This window comes from Urocitellus parryii, chromosome 5 (genome assembly GCF_045843805.1).
Source record: "Urocitellus parryii isolate mUroPar1 chromosome 5, mUroPar1.hap1, whole genome shotgun sequence".
Classification (NCBI taxonomy): Eukaryota; Metazoa; Chordata; class Mammalia; order Rodentia; family Sciuridae; genus Urocitellus; species Urocitellus parryii.
Window position 1 is genome coordinate 8752118 of NC_135535.1, and position 18188 is coordinate 8770305.

Genomic DNA, 18188 nt, shown 5'->3' on the forward strand with positions numbered 1-18188 from the left:
GGCATGTGGCAGGATGTTCTACCACAGACTGAAGCCATGAGCTAGTTCCACGTGCAATAACCTGGATGGTTCTTTTTCAAAATGGGCTGTTCAACTGGAATGGTTTAAAGAATGAGATCTATAGCCCAAGACTGTTTGTATAAATTAGTTCTTCACTACTAAAATAAAACTGCAGCTTTTTCAAGGATACAGAAGTGCCCAAGGACATACACTGAACACGCAAGGGTAGCTGCTCACAGGAGAAAGGAATGGAGGGAAGGAGAGGGGCCTTCCACCAGTCGGTGACAGCAGAGTACCCTGAACTTGAGCTACACAATCCTCTCTTTGTATTTGAGGTCCCCAAAAGCCAACCCATTAAAAAAAAAAAAAAAACCCACACAATTAAGACCTGCAGTTGGTCTGGCCCAGTTTGGGTGGCCTGGGGTGGGTTCCAGGATTGGGTGGGATGGTGGAGGGTTCAGCATGGTGCTGCGAGTTCCTCTTCTCCCATTAGAAACCCAGTTCCCAGGGCACTGACACTGACTGCATCTCATCTCATCCCCAGTGCTGTCTGGGGCCAGAGTCCACTGTCCTTTCATTTCCAAACTCTTACAACATCCAGCTTAGTGGACTCATGTCACCAAGAACCCCCTGACTGGATACACAGATGAGCTTCTTGGGTTTCTGCTCTTAGTTTGTTTTGTTATTGGAAAAGTAAGTAGAGAAGTCAGCCTAGGGATGTGAGAGGTGACAGTTCCCAGGACTGGCTTAGAGGAGGCTCAGTCTGTGACACCCCGACAGAGAATCAGCCATCTGTGTCACTGCTAGTTAAACAATGAAATATCTGTAGTAGAAAAAAAAAATCAATTGCTTGCTGACCCCTGCACCTAATTGTGGAGGAGTGATAATTACCCTGGACTCTAATCTCTGAGGGTCCGTCTGACATTTAGCTACTCAGTACCAGGCCCAGAAAAATCAGCTCCCTGCTCCTCTGCTCCTCTGCATTGAATGTGCCCATGTGATCTCCACACCAAGACTCACTTCAAGGCTCCCGTTGTAGATGGAAAATCAGGTTTTTAAAAACAGGATATCGCAGGTTCAGAAGTTGATGGAGCAGGTTTTGTCAGAGAAAATCATCCCCCCTCCCCACGGGCTCCTCACCCTTCACCAGTTACCTACTGAAGTGCAGCTCTGGGAGAGGGGTTACTTCAAGCTGGAAGTTGTTTTTTTAGAAGCTGTCGGGGGCAGGCCGGCAGAGGCTCTGATGCTGTAGGGCTTCTGCTGGGCACTACGTTAGCTCACCACCTTGTTTGATATCCTGCCTGGGTGGCTGCGGTGGGGAGGGAGTGCCCCCTGTCTGCCATTCAGCTTTAATTATCCTCCCTCTCCGCAGCTCCTCCTTCTGAACTCCTTAATTGCCATCAGAAAGCAATGCCACTCCACTTTGCCCTGCAGCCCTGCTGTGTTTGGGTGACCCACACTGTAGAAGGCACTGCCAGATGCACACCCACAGAGCTGACAGCTGTTGGGACATGGCCCCCAGCCTGCCCTGCGGGCACTTCCAAAATCTGTCACAGCCAGAAGCCTGAGTCCAGTAGCTTCCTCCTCCCTACTGACCAAATCCCACCTGCCACCAAGTCTAGCAGGTCCTGCTCCCTCCCTGCACCTCCTCTGCATCAACTCCTGGCTGTTCCCAGGGTACTGCTCCTTGTTTCTAGCTGAACTTCTGGTCTCCCCTACTCCACCTCTGCCCTCTGAATCCTTCTCTCCCCAGAAATTCCCCCAAGACAAGCGGATGAACCAGTAGGTCCTGCAGCCCTCAAGGGGGTCCAACTCTAGGACTCAGCACATTAGGTGCCTGCGGGATAGGCCCCCTCCTCCCCCCTCCTCCCCCGCCTCGCCTTGGACCGTAGGTCCCCTTCACCTGTGTTTCTGGTCTCTCTGAAAGACCCACAGGTACCTGGCCACAGGCCTTCCCTGCTGCAGGGCTAGTGACTTCGGGAGCTGGCTCACTCTGCGTTGTAAGAGACTGTCCGGGGATACCTGGCCTCTCCCACTAGACACCAGCAGTATCACTCTCAGGCAAGACCCCCAAAAATGTCTCCTGGGGGAGATTTGTGCCCCTGCCCCAACCGTGTGTGTAGGGCCACTTCAAGTCCTTTGTTCCTGTGCCTTCCATACCCACGAAACATCCATGCAGCTTTCAAGACTCAGCCTAGAATTTCCTAAACTTCCTTCCCCGATAATATTAACCATTCTCTGCCCAGCAAGTACCAGAGCCCCTGGACACTCTAATGTCTGCCCAGCATTTCTGTCCTTTACCAGGACCGGGGCCCCTAGGTGGCAGACACCAATTCCTTTCAGACTCTTCACCCTCAGCGCAGAGCTGGACATGGTCAGTTCTCCACTGTGGAATGAGCTCCACGGGTTCTGTTTCACGGCTGGGGTGGGGATAGCGGGTGGTCTTCCCTCTCTCACTGATGACGGGTGTTGGCCTGAAGGGGAGAAAAGGATGCCCAGCAAGAGCAAGGCTACTGGTCGGAGCGCTTTGCCAGAAGGCAGAGTGGAAGATCTTCCCCAAGGGCACAGAGAATGGGACTGTGGTTGCCTCAGCACAGCTCAAAGGGCTGGTGGCTTGGCCTTTGCCCTGCCCACTGAAGATCCTGAAGGAGCAGCCATCCCTGCCTTAGGACAAAACATGGGAGAAGTTCCCTACCAAGGAAACCAGGCCCGGAGGCAGGCCCCACAGGCACACACAGCAAGCGCCTTTGTGGAAACTACAAAAAGGTGCCCTCCTCCCAGTGACAAAGAACAAGGCCAGGAAGCCGAGCGCAGCAGCACATCAACCCCACAAAGCTACTTGGCCATGCCCACATGCAGGGCGCCATTGTACTTGGCCCTACACTCAAAGACATTCCAGAGCTGGAGAATCTCAGAGCCAGAAAGAAACTCAGACAGCAATTAGCTCAGTCCCAAGGTTAAAGTTGCCCAGCTGGGTCCTGGAGATCTAGAAATGAAGCCTGGGCTTATGACCCGCCTTTTCTGTACTACCAAGCTGTCATCCCCAGATCATGGGGACATTAGAAGCTCTAGGGACAGATTGACTCTGGCTAGGACCAGAGGCCACCGCTGGGCACAGAAAACCAGGATGCAAACAGAGACACATGGCCTCTGGAGAGTCCCAGCCCTCACCTCTGCTGAAGTGGGGTGGGAGTGGCTGCAGGTGTCTGCAGGATCCCAAACCCACCCCTTCTTCATCCAGCTCCACGGGGTGAAAAAGTAAGGGGCCACAGACATGCTGACCTCAGCAGCTTGCTGGTGATGGTCACTTCTGGGGCAGAAGGGAAAGGAGCTTGGGAGGCTTTCCCATGGATCACCCTGTGAGCCTGGACTGACCTCTGCCTTCCAGGACTGACCTGCTTACCTATGTCCCAAGGCTGTCAGGAGTTTCAGATAAGATCATGAAATCCCAGGAAAAGGCAGTAAAACTACAAAGGATCACTAAGCTCACTCGAAACCTAACTCTCCACACCTTAAGACTGAAGGTCCCTCAAGGGAAAGGCAGCAGCTATGCAAACAAGTCAAGCTGCAGCCACCCAAAATGGCCACTGGTCCAGCATGGGGGTGGGGGTAGGGTAGTTAATTTGCCTGGGACCCATGGACAGCCCTTTCCTTCCCACTGTGGAGCATCATGCCTCCACTGAGACATCTCTGTGGAGTCTCCTCTGACAACCCCCAAGAGAGGGGGTCAAGGGGTACAGGGCTGTAGTTGGGGTTGTCAGACCAGCCTGAGCAGAATCACCTGAAAGCTGGGAGTGGGTGTGGGGGTGGCCTTGTTCAAAATGCAGTCTCCAGAGCCCCATCCTCAAAGATTCTGATTCATCAGGCCCAACAAAGTGCATTTTAACTAACCCATCCTCCAGCCCTGCCAGGGGACTGAATTCAGGTAGTGGATCACCCTTGAGTAAAGAACAGTGTTTATTTGGAAAAGAACACAGAGTTCTGGAAGCAGAGAAGCATATTGGCCATGTGGCTTTGGGAGAGCCTAAGCCCTGGTCTCCTCATTTTAAAACCAGGAGGGGCTTCCCAGGGCTGTTCAATTAAATCTGTTTATTTATTTTGCTTGTTCATTTATTCTGCAGTACAGAGATAGAACTGAAGGGTGCTTTACCGTGGAGTACACCCCTGGCCCTTATTTATTTTTAAGACAAGGTCTCACTCAGTTGCCCAGGCTGGCCTGGAACTTGTCATCCTCCTGGCTCAGCCTCCAGAGTTGGTGAGATTGCAGGCCACAAGCCCACCTGTTCTGAGTTTTAAATGAAACCCTGCAGGCAGGGCGCACCATGCTAGCCTGTTGAGAGTGATGGCAGACACCTTCCTCTCAGAGGCAGAATCCAGAGCAAGAGGGCCCTGGCTTCCAGGGAGGGATGTAGAACCGGCAGTGTGGGGCTGGGAGCTCACCTAGCCGACATCAGGTGGAGATGTTTCTCGCCCAACACTTGCTTGGCAGGCCCAGCCCGGAGTCGTGATTAAAGCCAGGCAGTGCTGCACTGCCAGAAGGGTCAAAATGTGAACCAACAGAGGGGAGGGAAGCCCAGTCACGGTAGAGTCTCACCGGGTAACACTGTGCCCTGAGCGTGGCTGGGCATCTACACGGCACTGTGCAAAACAAGAGCTGCTAGAGGTGGACCCAGGTCACCTGGGAGGGGATCAAACACCTGCCATCAGGGCTCCTAGGGCGCCAACTGAATCATTGCCCATGCTTAACCACCAGGTGTGAATAACAAAACTTTAACTTTCCCACTGGATACCCTGGGGTAAAAGAGGAGGGGAGAGCCCAAGAGATGGGGTCTGTACACCTGACCCAAGAAGGGGCTCTACTGCAGGATCCCCTCAGAACGCTGTCTGCCCGACACCAACCATAGCCTCCTTCCACCCCTGGACTCTAGGTTCACTAAATCCACACAGTGCCAAAGCATCTTTCAGTCAGGACAGAACAGACTGTAGTATCAGAAGGTCCATACTGGCTGTGAGGCCTTGGGCAAGTTACATAACTTCTCTGAATTCCATCTATAAAATGAGGCTACCTCCTGGTTCCTGTCAGGATGAAAAATTCAATTATACCTAGAAAGAATGCTGTGTCGTCCCTGCCCAGGTGGCCGAGACCTGCCCTCTTCTTCCTCCCTTGGGGTGCCTGGACACAGTATGTCTCAGTGTGGATTTGATGGGATACCACCTTACACCTCCTGACCCTTCTCCCGCCTCGTAGATGGATTCCGTAACACAACCTTCAATGTGTCATTCTTTGTCCGAATGCTCTGTGTCCCCAGACTGCCTACAGAAGCAGTTCCTAGGCTCTCATTCTGGCTAAAGACCTTCAGGTCACTTCCACCCCCTTTCCTGACCACAAGCTTACACCACAGAGATTATGCTACCCTCCAAACATACCCCAGCCCATGCTGTCACCACCTTGTCCCTGTGGGGATCAGAATGCTCTATTTCCTCTGGGGTCCTGAGGTTGTCCCAGGATCACTCTGTCCCCAGTTCGTAGTGCAGTGTGCACCCTCCCTTGGGTGCATCCTCCCTCGGGTGCATGTCTGTCGGGCACGTGGGGGAGTCTCCCCATCTGCCCACATGGGACAGAGTTCAGTCTGTGCTGAACAGATACCTCTACAGTCAGGGGCTTCCCTGGGGGAGTTAGGACACAGTTTGGGCCTGAGTTCTGTTAAACACCAAAAGCAGAGCCAGATCCCAGACCACGGCTCTAACGGGGTCCTGTTCCCCCTGTGGTTGCCAGGCTGCCCCCAACCTACCAGCAAGACATCTGCGCTTTGTCAGCGGAGACTCCCAGCTGTCTGTAGCCATGTTACATTGTTTCAAGTGCACTAATTAGACATCATTAAACACCAGGCTCCCTGGCTACAATCGGGATGGCTGGAGCCCAATTCCGACCAGTCAGGCCCCTTCCTCTCCAGGAACCCTCAAGCCTCAGTCCCTGAACCTGCAGGGCATCTCTCCCTGCTGCACCCATGGGACTCACTTCCTGCTGATCTGACCCTAGGAGGCTGTTGCTCTTGACACCTTTACCCTGAGACAAGGTTGAATGAAGGGTCACAGACATAGGAAACCCAGGCTGGCTCTTGAAAGAAAGAGGACAGATGTACCCACGTGATCAAGGTCAACTAATTCAGCGTGAAGAGCCATACGGGACAGACCGGGGAGTAAGCACAGTGATTCTTTTTAAGATCCTAGTCCAGCTTTTCCCTGCCCCACGGTGCACTTCTGGGATGACTTCCCCAGCACTAAGTTGGTGTTAATTAGTGAAAATTATCTAATGTAAGCTCATTTTAACATTAGCTTAAAGCCAAACATAATTAGGAAGATAAATCAGCTGCTAAAATAAAAAAATCCAATGAAGATACACAAATGAGTTTTAGAATCATCCTCCGGCTCGGGTTATGGCCCTGAGCTCCAGCACCAGGCGACACGTGGCAGAGCAAGGCAGGCCTCAAGAAGCACCTGCAGGGCTGTTTCCTGGCTGATCCATCCGAGCAGGACAACGAGTGCCCACAGCTTCCTGGGAGGTTCTGAGAAGCAGAAAGGGCAACATGAGGCCACTGCCACGTGGGGTTACCTGGCAGGACTCCCCAGAGAGGCAAGGTGAAGGTGCAGAGGGGGGATGCTAAGGAAGGAGTGGAGATATTTGGGCAATGGGAACAGTGTGAGCTCACGTGCCCCAGGCCTCCAGCCTCGCATGGCCCGCCCTCTGCCCGCCATGCCTTGTCACAAGTTGCTGATTCAGTCATCAATTCCCAAGAAGCTTCTGCTGGCCTGGAGCTCTGCTCAGCCTGATTCTCAGACTTGTGTACATGCCTGGGAATAAGACTCATCTCAGTTCCCGTTTAGCTCCACTAATTGCCAGCAGTGTGAGCTTATCCTCTCTGACCCTTAGTTTCCTCATCTGTAAAATGGAAAGTTGTTGGACTGTTGTTAATGAAACAATATATTCTAAAAGCTTGGTAGGGTTGGTGGTATAGTTTGGTGGTAGTGTGCTTGCCTAACATGCGCAAGGCCCCGCGTTGGATTCTCAAGACTGCAAGTAAATAAATAAAAGGGTTGGCACGCTGGCACTTCAATGCTCAATAAATAAGATATCAACACCCCACCACCATGACCAGGACTGAACTGAAATGTGTTTTCTTCTTGTCTCACCCACTAGACTTAAGGCAGGCTTCACATTTTATTCATCTGTAAATTTCTGGTATCTGGCACATAGTAGATTCTCAGTAAAAACATGTTGAATAAATATGCAAATGTGGGGAATCGACAGGCAACGGATAGCTCATGGGGACCTATACTGTCCTCTTCTGAAAAGAAAAGAGCCCTGGTCCCTGCCTCTGCCTCACCGTCTCCTGACTCTGCTAAAACAAAACAAAAAGAACATGTCCCTGGAGCGTCCTGTGTGCCCAGGCAGTACTGTGAAGGGCACGACCAAGTGATGACCTGTGTACAAGCTGTGCCGGGGATGAGCTTCCTGATCATCAGAAACCAGGGCCAGAGAGACTAATCATTAGCACAGCCACAGGCTGTCCCCAGGGCTGGGAGTCTGGGATCACTAACAAGTCCACAGACTTCATGGGCTTCAGAGAAGGAAAAAGAAAACTGGAGAAAGCAACAGCTCCAGCTCAGGCTGACTGCTCATGGTCCCTGGGGGTTTGGGGAGGGACAGGGATGGCTAGGGTGACTCAGCCCCTGGGGGGAGGCTCAGACAGTGCCAAGTACAGGGGAGGGCGGTCAGCCAGGACCAGCCCGTGCACATTTGTTCTCTGCCAGGCTTCCTCCCTCCCCGCTCAGATTGGAAGCCGGCCTCAGAACAGGCTCTGCTTTGTACACTCTAAGGAAAGGGAGGCGGAGCTGGCCCCTGGCCAAGGTGAGGACACTGAGCCAGGGCCGAGAGGGGAGGTGGGCTGGGAATCTCCTCAAGGCCTCAGCTGTCAGGGAGGGGTGCAAGTTCCAGGGGGCCAGAGAGTGGCCATGAAGAGGACAATATAGGTCCCCATCAGCTATCCATGATCAGTACCCCTGTGTCATGTGCCCCAATGTTGCCTGGCAGAAAGACTCCTCTGTCCCACCAGGCCCAGACCAGAGGAGCTGACAGTCCTACACTTGTCTGTCTCTAGGGCCAGTCTGTGAGCCTCCCAGGGCCTGATGGTGAATATACTCTGAATGTTTCTGGAAGATTTTGAGGCATTCCCCAAGGGTAACCTGCAAGTGTGGTAGAAGGACATGGCCTTGACCTCTGACCTGGGTGGAATCCCATCCAGCTTCTCAGCACTCCGCAACTCTGTTTTCCCTGAGCCTCAGGGGAATACCACTTCCCCTGCAAGATGCTGGGGATTTGGATTAATTAGAGGAAATACCATGTGCAGGTCTATCTCATCTCTCCACAGTGGTAACCCTTCTTAAGAGAATCCCATTTTGCCTGCAGGCATTATTCACCTTCATCAAAGTGCTTCCCGACAGTCTCACAGTAGATTCTCACCACAATCTTGTGAACATAAACAAGGCAGCAAACATTATCCCCATTTTATAGATGCCAAAATGGACAAAGGATTTGTACCAGATTACCCAGTGAGCCAGGAGACGTCAGCCAGAACAAGATGAGGACCCCGGGGTCTTGGCAGTGGCGGGGGCCTTCTGAGACTTCTGCCCAACAGACCTGGCTTTGCTGCCATGAAACCAAGTGAAGGTCATGAAGAAGTTTACTGAGGCCCCATCTCCCACGTCCAAACTCTCGGGGAAACACCCATCTTCAGAGTTTCAGGGATCCCAAGTGTAAGATTTCAGAGGAACCAGAGTTCTCCTCCCTCTTCTTCAAAGAGGGAAGTACTGCCCAAGCCCACAGGCACCCCACCTCCACCCTCGGGTCTGCAGGGGTCTCGTCTCCTGATGAAGCTCTAGGTGTCGGCATCAGAGAGGCTGGGGACACTGTCCTGGCTGCCCTGGGGTTCTTTGCTGCCAGCCTGGCCCTTCTGGGGAACATGCTCAAGGGAACCTAGTTCAGGAACAGGGAGCTCTGCTCCTCTTGTCTTATTCTTCCCTGCCATGGCAGATCCAGAGACCCTGGACTGAGGATTTGGATCCCACAGGCTTCACAAGCAGGGTGGAGGCGGGAGGACAGCTGTCTTCACCAAAATCCAAATCAAAACCAACAGACAAGTGGGAGAGAAGGGAGACAGGTGGCCCTCTAAGGAGGAAACAGGAAATGCAACTGCAGGCCGGCCAGCCCGACTCTCCTGACTCTCACCTCCTGGGTGGGGCACCCCGGCTTCCTGGGAGCAAATCCAGTGGGGGAACGTGGCACTTACTTTCCAGATGAACACTGACGTGATGCTTCCTCATATTCTCAGTCCTCACAGTCTCTCCCTTTCTGAAACCATCCAGAAACCTAGACACTGCCTCCTCCATTTTTCAGGTCAGGGGACTTACAGAGGGAAGTGACTTTCCCCAAAGTCACTTGATAGCCACAGCTATCAAGTGGCCAGATCAGGACAGACACTAAGACCTTTCAACTTCAGAGCCTGTCCTCGGTCCTTGACCTGAAGAAAGCTGGGTCTCCATTGCTCTGGAATTCCAACACCCGAAATCAGTGACTGAAAGAGAGAGATGCAGAACCCCGTAGCTAAAGCACCCGGGATTGCCAGGGATGCCTGGGCAGGCTCGGGCAGGATCCCGGAAGGACTGTGAAGTGCTTATTCCCTGGAGCTGGAGTTGCCGCTGGACAATTATCCACCCGCTTTCATGGGACAAAGACTCTGGAACTGCCTCGGGCCTTGGAAACAAAACTGTGTGAAATGGCCCCTGGTGGAAAGGCAGAAGAGTTGGGAGGAAGGACATGTGTGCGGCCTGTAGGCCCCTGGGCCTCCCTGATGTGCTTCCTTTACTCTGTGCATTAAAATCAGCGTTTAAGAGGCAGCTCCAAAGCTGGACGGCAGATGGAAGTAGGGAGAAGGCGGAAAGGAGGGAGGTCGGAGGTATTAGGAGAAAGAACGGCAGCCAGCTGTCAAACAGGTGGTCAGGTCCTAGAGAGCGTATTGTCTGTCTGACTCAGATTTCATAAAAAAGTAAGATTTTTTAAAAAATTATATATGTAGCCGGGCATGGTGGCACAAGCCAGCAACTCAGGAGGCTGAGGCAGGAGGATAGTTCAGGACCAGCCTCAGCAACTTAGTGAGATCCTGCATCAAAATAGAAAATGAAAAGGACTGGGGATACACCCAGTGCTAAAGTGCCCGTTGGTTCAATCCCCACTAAAACCAGAAACCACACACACACACACACACACACACACACACTGTATAAATGTACTATTTATAATATGCATATTACAAATAAACTATATATTGTTTTGGGGGGACATCTGCTTCGTCCCTGCATGTCAACGTCCAGCACAGTGCAGAATCTGGTATAGAGAGCTCCGTATCATTTGCTGCATGTAGCTGGATGAGGGAAGTGTCCACTGAGGTTCACAGGAGACAGTGGGCTCTACTTAGGACAAAGGCCACTTCCGCCTGGGGTTTGAATTTTGATTTTTTTTTCTTTTGGTACTGGGGATTGAACCCAGCCCTTTTTATTTTTCATATTGAGGCAGGGTCTCATTAAGTGGCCTCAAACTTGTGATCCTCCTGCCTCCTCAGGCTTCCAAGCTGCTGGGATTATGGCAAGCACCACTGTACCCGGCCAAAGCTGGGTTTCTTGGTGGTGTGAACTGGTAAGACCAGTACTTTGCCACGTGCCCCGAGCACCAAGCCGTTCACGGCTTCCTCCCAACAGCTACCCAGGTCTCTAACAAGGCTGCTGCCTTCACTGCCCCTGCCACCTACTCTGGAGAGTTTCTCCAGATCCCTGATCCCCCACACCCTCTCCCAACCAATTTAGAGCATCCTTTCCTTTGCTGCCAGACAACTTGTTACAATGGAGACTCAAGGAGTCCCCCGGGGATGGGCAACTCCGCAGGGAAATCTCCAGACACTTGCCGTAACAATCAGGGTATCATCATAGCCCTGCAAAGGTGACCAAAAGGAGTAAGACACTCTCTGCTCTGAAAGGCTCCCAACCCAAGAGGAGAACAGGAGCTCCCCCAAACCAACCCATGTACAACTTCTGGATTTGATAAAGTGCCAAGAAAGAGGTGGCCTCTCAGCCAAAACTTGAAGGAGGAAGGACAAGCCCACTGACAGAGGTGGGGTTGGCTGGTTACCCACCCCTTTTCCCCATGGAGCTGTTCCACTACCTGTGACAGCAATGCAAAGGAGCAGCTCCTAGTTCTCAGCTGACAGCCGCTACCTGTCCCAGCAGCCTCCCTCTCCCCGGCTGTGCTTACAATCTTTGTTGGATCCCTGGAAATCCTGACCAAGGACCTGGGAAGGCTGTGTAAACTTCTTGTCCTTGGTCTAAAGATGTCACCTTGTCCTTGTGGACCTCAGAGAGCCTCTCTGTGAAACAAAGACAACACACTGCCTTACACAGTGACTGAAGCACTACGGGAACTGCGCCACTTGTGGGAAACTCAGAAGACTGGGTAGCTGGTGGGTTTGGGTGCGGGACCCAGGAATGCAGGAGTCAAGGAATAATCTTTGAGGTGAGGGCTGGTAAGTTTTCTACTATTCTTGAAGCATAAGGAAATAGTCTCTAAACCCACCCAAGCAGCCTCAAAAATGGAAGCCTCTGGCCGGGCTCCGTGGTGCACACCTATAATCCCGGTGGCTAGGGAGGCTGAGGCAGGAGGTTAGCAAGTTCAAAGCCAGCATTAGCAACTTAGTGAGGCCCTAAGAAATTTAGTGAGACCCTGTCTCAAAATTAAATGTAAAAAAGGGCCAGGGAAGTGACTCATAAGGGAGCCCCGAGAAAGGACAGGCAGATGGCTCACTGCCATCTCATCCTTTCTGCTGTGCTCAGACATGCAGGTAAACAAGCCTTCAGCATCCAAAGGCCTTCCCTGACCTGGGTTGGGGGCTGGGCTAGTGCCCTACCCCTCCTGCCACACCTTCTCTCCAGCATTTGTCATAAATTATAGTGATGAATTAGCAGACTATTAGATGACCTAAGAGTAGAGGTGTACTTTATGTGTCTCTTTGCTACTAACGTATGCTTAGCGCATAGTAGACCTCCGGACCTTTGCCCAGGAACCAAACAGATGCACACACCCTCCAAATTGCCAGCCCAGCAGGATGACATTGTTTGTTCCTCCTACTCTGGCTTTGTAATCAAGAACCAAGAGCTTCCCAGTCCACACTCGGTTATGCCAGAAAGTACTTCCTAGCAGTTGCAATGACCCAAGCACCAGGGACTTGCCCTGATCTCCTCTGCTAGCACAGCTTAGTTCAGAGGCTCATTTCTGGGTCCCTCAAGGTATTCTGTCTTCAGTTTAAGCAACAAAGGACATCATTCAATGACACTAAACTAAGCAGCTCTCTGGGGGGTGCTGGATACCCAGCTCAACTTGGGAAGAGCTCTCAGTCATCTGCAGTGGCCCAGAGAGCAGTTAGTTTAGACCAACCTCCTCAAAGGTCTCCCCCTTATCCACAGGTATGGGGCCTGTCTGCCACCCAGCTCCTTCTCTCCCATCCCCAATCATGCTTTCAAAGTGTCCCCTAACTAGGCTTCTCCCTCCATATCCCTGAGGACCAATCACACAGGCTGGTTTGTGAGTGTGGGCAAGTCACAGCAACTCCCTTTGAGTCGTAATTTCCTGGTTGTCATTTGGGAACAAAAAGCGACAGCACCTTATTCGATTACTGAGGATTAAATGAAATAGAAGCAAGTCTCTCTGACACACTGGCCCTTCTGGCCCTTCTGCCTCCTCTCAGTGGCTACCTGCATCTCTACACAAAAACCAGCTTGCAGTCTGCCCAGCCCAGCGGCAGGCCTCAGCTGCCAGACTCTCTGGAAACAAAGGAAATTCCCTCCCTCAGGGAGAATAGGGAGGAGGAAGGATTTAATGTAATAGCCACGGAAAGTGACTTGCCAGTTGGACAAGCTGGGGTGCACAGCCTTTAAGGCTCTAGGTCTTTCTCTGGCCAGTCACGTGGCCTTTGGGCAAACGCCGTTCCTTCTCTGTGCCTCATTTTCCTCCCCCATGAAGCAGAGTGCTGTACAGACATGAGAGACAGTGATTAGGCGTGGGGGCCCAGAGGGTCTGGGAGTTGGGTGGGTACAGGGCCAGAAGCTGCTGCTTCCAGGGGTAGACATCTACGTGGGACCCAGATGAAGGACCCTACACCAGACCCACTCAGTTCTCAGCCCCACCGCAACAGCTCTTTCTCTTGCCACTCTTGCCAATCAACCTTCTGCTTTTTGGGAGTCTCTTATGAGATAAATACCCCAATTTCTCTTTTTTCCCAACTCTATCTCCCCTCCCTCAGAGGGCATTCCCAGAATGCACATTCAGCCTCAAAACCCCTCCTCCTTCCAGCAGAACTTCAGCATTAAACTCTTGGAGGGCAAAGGTCACAGCCTGGATCTTCTTTATGGCCAAAGCCTGGCCCAGGAAACAATTATTGGTTAAATCTGTACACATTAGGACTGGTTCACAACTGTTGAAGTTTCTGTAGCTAAATATTTAAAGAGTTAAGAAAACTCCACAGAAGAGTCCCAACATCCCACAGGGGACAAGAAGCCCCAGTGACCAGGGACCTTATCTCTCTCTTCTTGTAACCAGGGTATACAATCTCTACCCCAGCAGACTGTGACCAGGCTAGCTCCATTCAAACTCCTTGCTTCATCCCATGGAACTGTAATTTCAGACTGTGGGACAGGGTAGTGCAGAGGCTAAGAGCCAGGGCTTTGGTGTTTGGATCCTGGCCTAGGCATTTACTAGCTATGTTACCTCAAGCAAGAAACTGTGCTGTCCTGTGCTGATCCGGATTTCCTTTTTCTTAAAAATTAGGAAAATACCTGTTTTGACCAGTAGTTGTGAAAAGAAAGAGAAAATGCTGATAAGTCATTAGGACAGTGGCTGACACATAAGGCTAAATAAACTGAAGCTCGTTAGTACATAACATGAGACGTGACCCCTGACTCTTAGCTGAGCCTACTGCCCAGCACCACCTCCCACTTCTCTTCCCACCCCACCCGTGTTCACTCTTGCCTTTTTCTTCTGCAAAATGCTACATACAAGGAAAGCTCATTCACAGGAGGAACAATTGCTTAGAGAGAGAGGGTATAAAATTGGGACAGGGAAAAATTAACCCTTCCTCTTACAACCCATCTAGCCCCTACATGGGTCACCCTTCCCAGGCAGAGGAGCCCCAGGGGAAGCTCTGGTTTCTAGGGGACATGGGACACCAATCACACTCATGCAGGTGAATTGGAATGATGAACTCAAACCACTTCTATTGTATATTCTGAACTAGGCATCAAAAGGCTGCTGGTGTTTCTTAACACATCTCAGTGGAGGGGAGCCAGATTACATGAAAATATAGGATGTCCCTAAGTTTTAATTTCAGGTAAAGAACAAACAACTTTTCAGTACCAGTATGTCCCATGCAATAGTTGTGATATTTGTTATTTATTTGAAGTTCATTAATGGAACATCTTACCTTTTACCTGGAAACTACCTACGTAGTCCTGCACAAGGGCACAGAGGAAAGATTAAAGTTATCCCCCGTGGGCTGCTTCCCACAACCTACTGGCCTCACCACCTAGAAGGATCTCCCTTCAACACCCAAGCAAAGCAAGTGGGCCAAGAAGGAACTTCTTCCTGAACTGCAGTCTAGCACCTGCCTTGATGGAGTGCCCAGCACCATGCCAGGCCACATCGGGTGATACAAATAGCTTCCCTCCTTCATTCCAGGCTGCTGGAGCTTCAGTACTGGGCCCAGAGAAGGTGTGAAGGTGAGGGTGTCAGGTCAGCTTTGTCTGGTTGGGGGCCTCCTAAGAGGAGTTGGGGTGGAGGCGTCACTACTACCCACTTCATGGGGCTGTTGTGAAGATCAAATGAGAAAATGTCCAGGGATAAGTTTTGCAAATCCTTGGACAGTGCCCAGATTTTGATGAAAACCCCTGAGTGGCCCATTGTACTGCAGAGGTTCACAGCCCCCTCTCCCAGGCTATGCCTGAGGGCAGGGCACAGAAAGTCAGAGCCTCTGGACACTGGGCCAGCGGTGACCAACATCCATCTAGCACTTTCACTTTTACCCCTTCTAGAGCTTACCACAGCCTCAGGAGGTGAAGGCGGGTTGGGGACCCTTTTCCAGAGGGTGGTCAGGGTGGCCTGTATGGGGTCCCGTGTCGGAAGTGAGGCCTGGTCCAAGAGGCTGGGAGTGGGGGTACCACTGGTGTGGGCAGCGGAGCCCTGCCTACCTTCTGGGCCTGTTGGATCATCTGCCTGACCACCTGCTTGAGGTGGGGCGCCTTCTCCTCCTTGGGGGGATGGGTGAAGAGAGTGACGCGGCTCATGCCGCGGTAGAAGCCAGCGTCGGTCCAGCCCAGGTCCAGAGGGGGCACCTCGGTGTCGGAGCGGTCCGGCCAGTAGGCCAGGGACTCGCATGGTTCAGCCGGGACCTTCGCTGGGACATTGGCCTTGCTCTTGCTCTTGCCGCGGACGGCGGGGGCTGCGGCGGCCGCGTCCTCGTAGGGGCTCCAGGCGGTGCACAGGGCCTGGCGCTCCTGGCTGGAGAGGAAGTCCCGCAGCCGCTCCTTCTTGAGCCGCTCGCGGTAGGCCTGCTCGCCGCGGCCCAGCAGCGCCTCCAGCGCGGCCCGCCGCCGCTCGCAGTAGTAGAAGGCGGCCTGAGCCTCGGTCACCTTCGGGTTCACGTGCGCCTCGTCCAGGCAGCTCAGCTGGGAATCGGCCATGGCGCCCGGGCCGCGGGCCGGCCCCTGCCCGGGCGCGGAGGTCCCACAGCCTCACCTGGAGCCTCCGAGGGGCGGGGCGGGGCGCCTCACCTGGCCGCATGGTCGCCTCGGCCCGCCCCTCGGCCGCGAGCGGGCCAATCCGCGAGGGCCACAGCGAGGGCGCGGCCGTCGGGCGGGGCGGGGCCGCCGCCCCCCGCCCCCGCCGGGCTCGCCAGGCCCTCGGGGCTTTCCCGGGACGCGCTCCCGGCTCGGCCCGGGTGGAGGGCTCCGCCCTGGTTGGGGGCCCAGAATGGAAAGAAACTTGCAGCCTTAGACCCACGTGCAGCCTTTGGCCCACGTCTGCCTCCCGTGGCCGACCCCTTCCGACAGCCAGCCCCCGCAAACGCGCGGCAGGTGCGCGCTCACTTTGGGTCCAGGTAGGGCCCAGAGCACGAGTTCTGGCCAGAACGCCTTTAGGGCCGCTGATCTGACCCCTCCGGAGTTAAGGGTCTTGGGGCCCCGCTGCTGGACGGAATTGCGACGGCTGCGCTGCGGGGAGCGTGGGTGGGGGTGGTGAGGGAAAGCAAAATGCTAATAAATTCATAGTTACCCGCCCACTTGTCCCAGTTCTGAGATCAGAGACCTCCCGGGGCTTTCAGTCCCACACCTTCCCTACAAAAAAATAAAAATTCAAAATTCAGAAAAAAAAAAAAAAAAGAGACCCACCCAAACAGAAAGGACGTAAAAGGATGTAAGCAGCAGCAGTGGAATTTGTCCATTTTAATTTGAAGTGGTGTGCACACGTGTTTCTGTGTGTGTTTGGGCAAGATAGGCAGCCAGAGGCCTGATTACTATATTAGTGATGCAAAATATATGTTTGAGCTTAAGGAAAGAAGCCACACATAGAGATACTCGTTCGCAGTGCCTCCCTCTCTCTCTCCCTCTCTCTCTCTCTCTCTCTCTCTCTCTCTCTCTCACACACACACACACACACACACACACACACCACCACCACCACCACCACCACCAGTAGCAGCAGCAGCTCTGCTGTTTCCCATTGGATTAAATACAATCTTCTTAGTCATTAACTTATTATTTTATTCTTGTGCTCTGTACAATTTGATTCTCCACATTCAAAATATTTTCAGATCATAGCAACTAAAGGTTCACATTTCTCTCATTTTACAGCACAACATCTTAAGAGCTGGAAGGAGCTTTAGAAACTAGTCCAACCCCTTCATTTCACAGAAGAGGAAATTGAGGCCTAGAAACAAGTGCTTTGCCCAGGAGAGGCAGAGCCCTGGGGACTGCCGCTGTCTGGGGGGAGATCTTTCTCCTACGGTGTAACCTCCCTGCCCTTTTTACTTTCCAGAGGTTGTGAAGAGGTCAGTTACCATTTCGAGGCCTTCCTTTGATGGTCTAGAAAAATGAGGGTTAGATTTTCAAACATCTGTAAGTTTTGTGACCATAGTCAGTTCTTTAAAAAAAAAAAAAAATCTTTATTTATATTATGTAGTTCTGAGGATCAAATCCAGGGCCTCGCACATGCTAGGCACGTGATCTACCGCTGTGCCACAACCCCAGCCCCCCTAGTTCTGATACCCTGTGCCAGCCCAAAGATTGGGGGTAGTGAGCAGTACATGGTGCCTGTCACCCCATCTGTCCTTTGCCACTCTTGGAAATTAGAAGGCTGATGATACTCTATTGTTAAGTACTATAGGCAAATTCCATCTTTAGATGGGAGAGCACTTAGTTTGTTTTCTAATGATTTGAGGCCCTACAAGATGCCAGACTTTGTGTTCTGGGGACACAGAGGCACTTAGATCAGTGGGAGGGACAGACAGGGAAAACAAAGCAAAGGTGGATAGTAAGAGTGATGGAAATACTTTAATAAACAACAGTCAAATGCTTGGGAAGCAAACTGGCTCAACAAACATTTACTCAGTGCCTACTATATGCCTGGCACACGGTTGGTGCTCAGTACATATTTCTTAAAGAAAACAATGAATTAGGGCCAAGAAGAAGTTATATGTCCAGGGATCTGTGGAGAATATGAAGGAAAAATCCACTTATCTGCCCAGTAGGATGTGGATAAGATGCGCTTCACTCAGTAGGAAAGGGCTCTGAGTCTAAAAGAAGAATTGAAGGTGGGGAGAGGGAGTTAGACTGGGTGTGGTCCGAGCATCATGCTGGTGCCAGGCACATGTGGGTTCAGTTCAGGTTACCACCCCTTTCAGAGCCTTAGTGTCCTCATCTGTAAAATGGGATAATGGTGCTGACCTCTCTTGACCTCCTAGATTGTTGCAGGGGTTAGATGAAATCGTGCATTTGATTTAATTATTATTTGGGTCTGACTTGTTAAAGTGGTTTAGAGC

General features: G+C 52.2%; 1 protein-coding gene across 1 annotated transcript in view; it reads right to left on the reverse strand.

Annotated features, from left to right (window-relative positions):
* Window positions 1–15834, reverse strand: part of Fam83f (family with sequence similarity 83 member F) — a 29957-nt gene extending 14123 nt beyond the window's left edge. Inside the window, exon 1 of the mRNA XM_026405968.2 lies at window positions 15343–15834. Coding sequence (XP_026261753.1) covers window positions 15343–15834 — 492 coding nt within the window. The remainder of the gene's footprint in view (window positions 1–15342) is intronic.
* Window positions 15835–18188: the final 2354 nt, after the last annotated feature.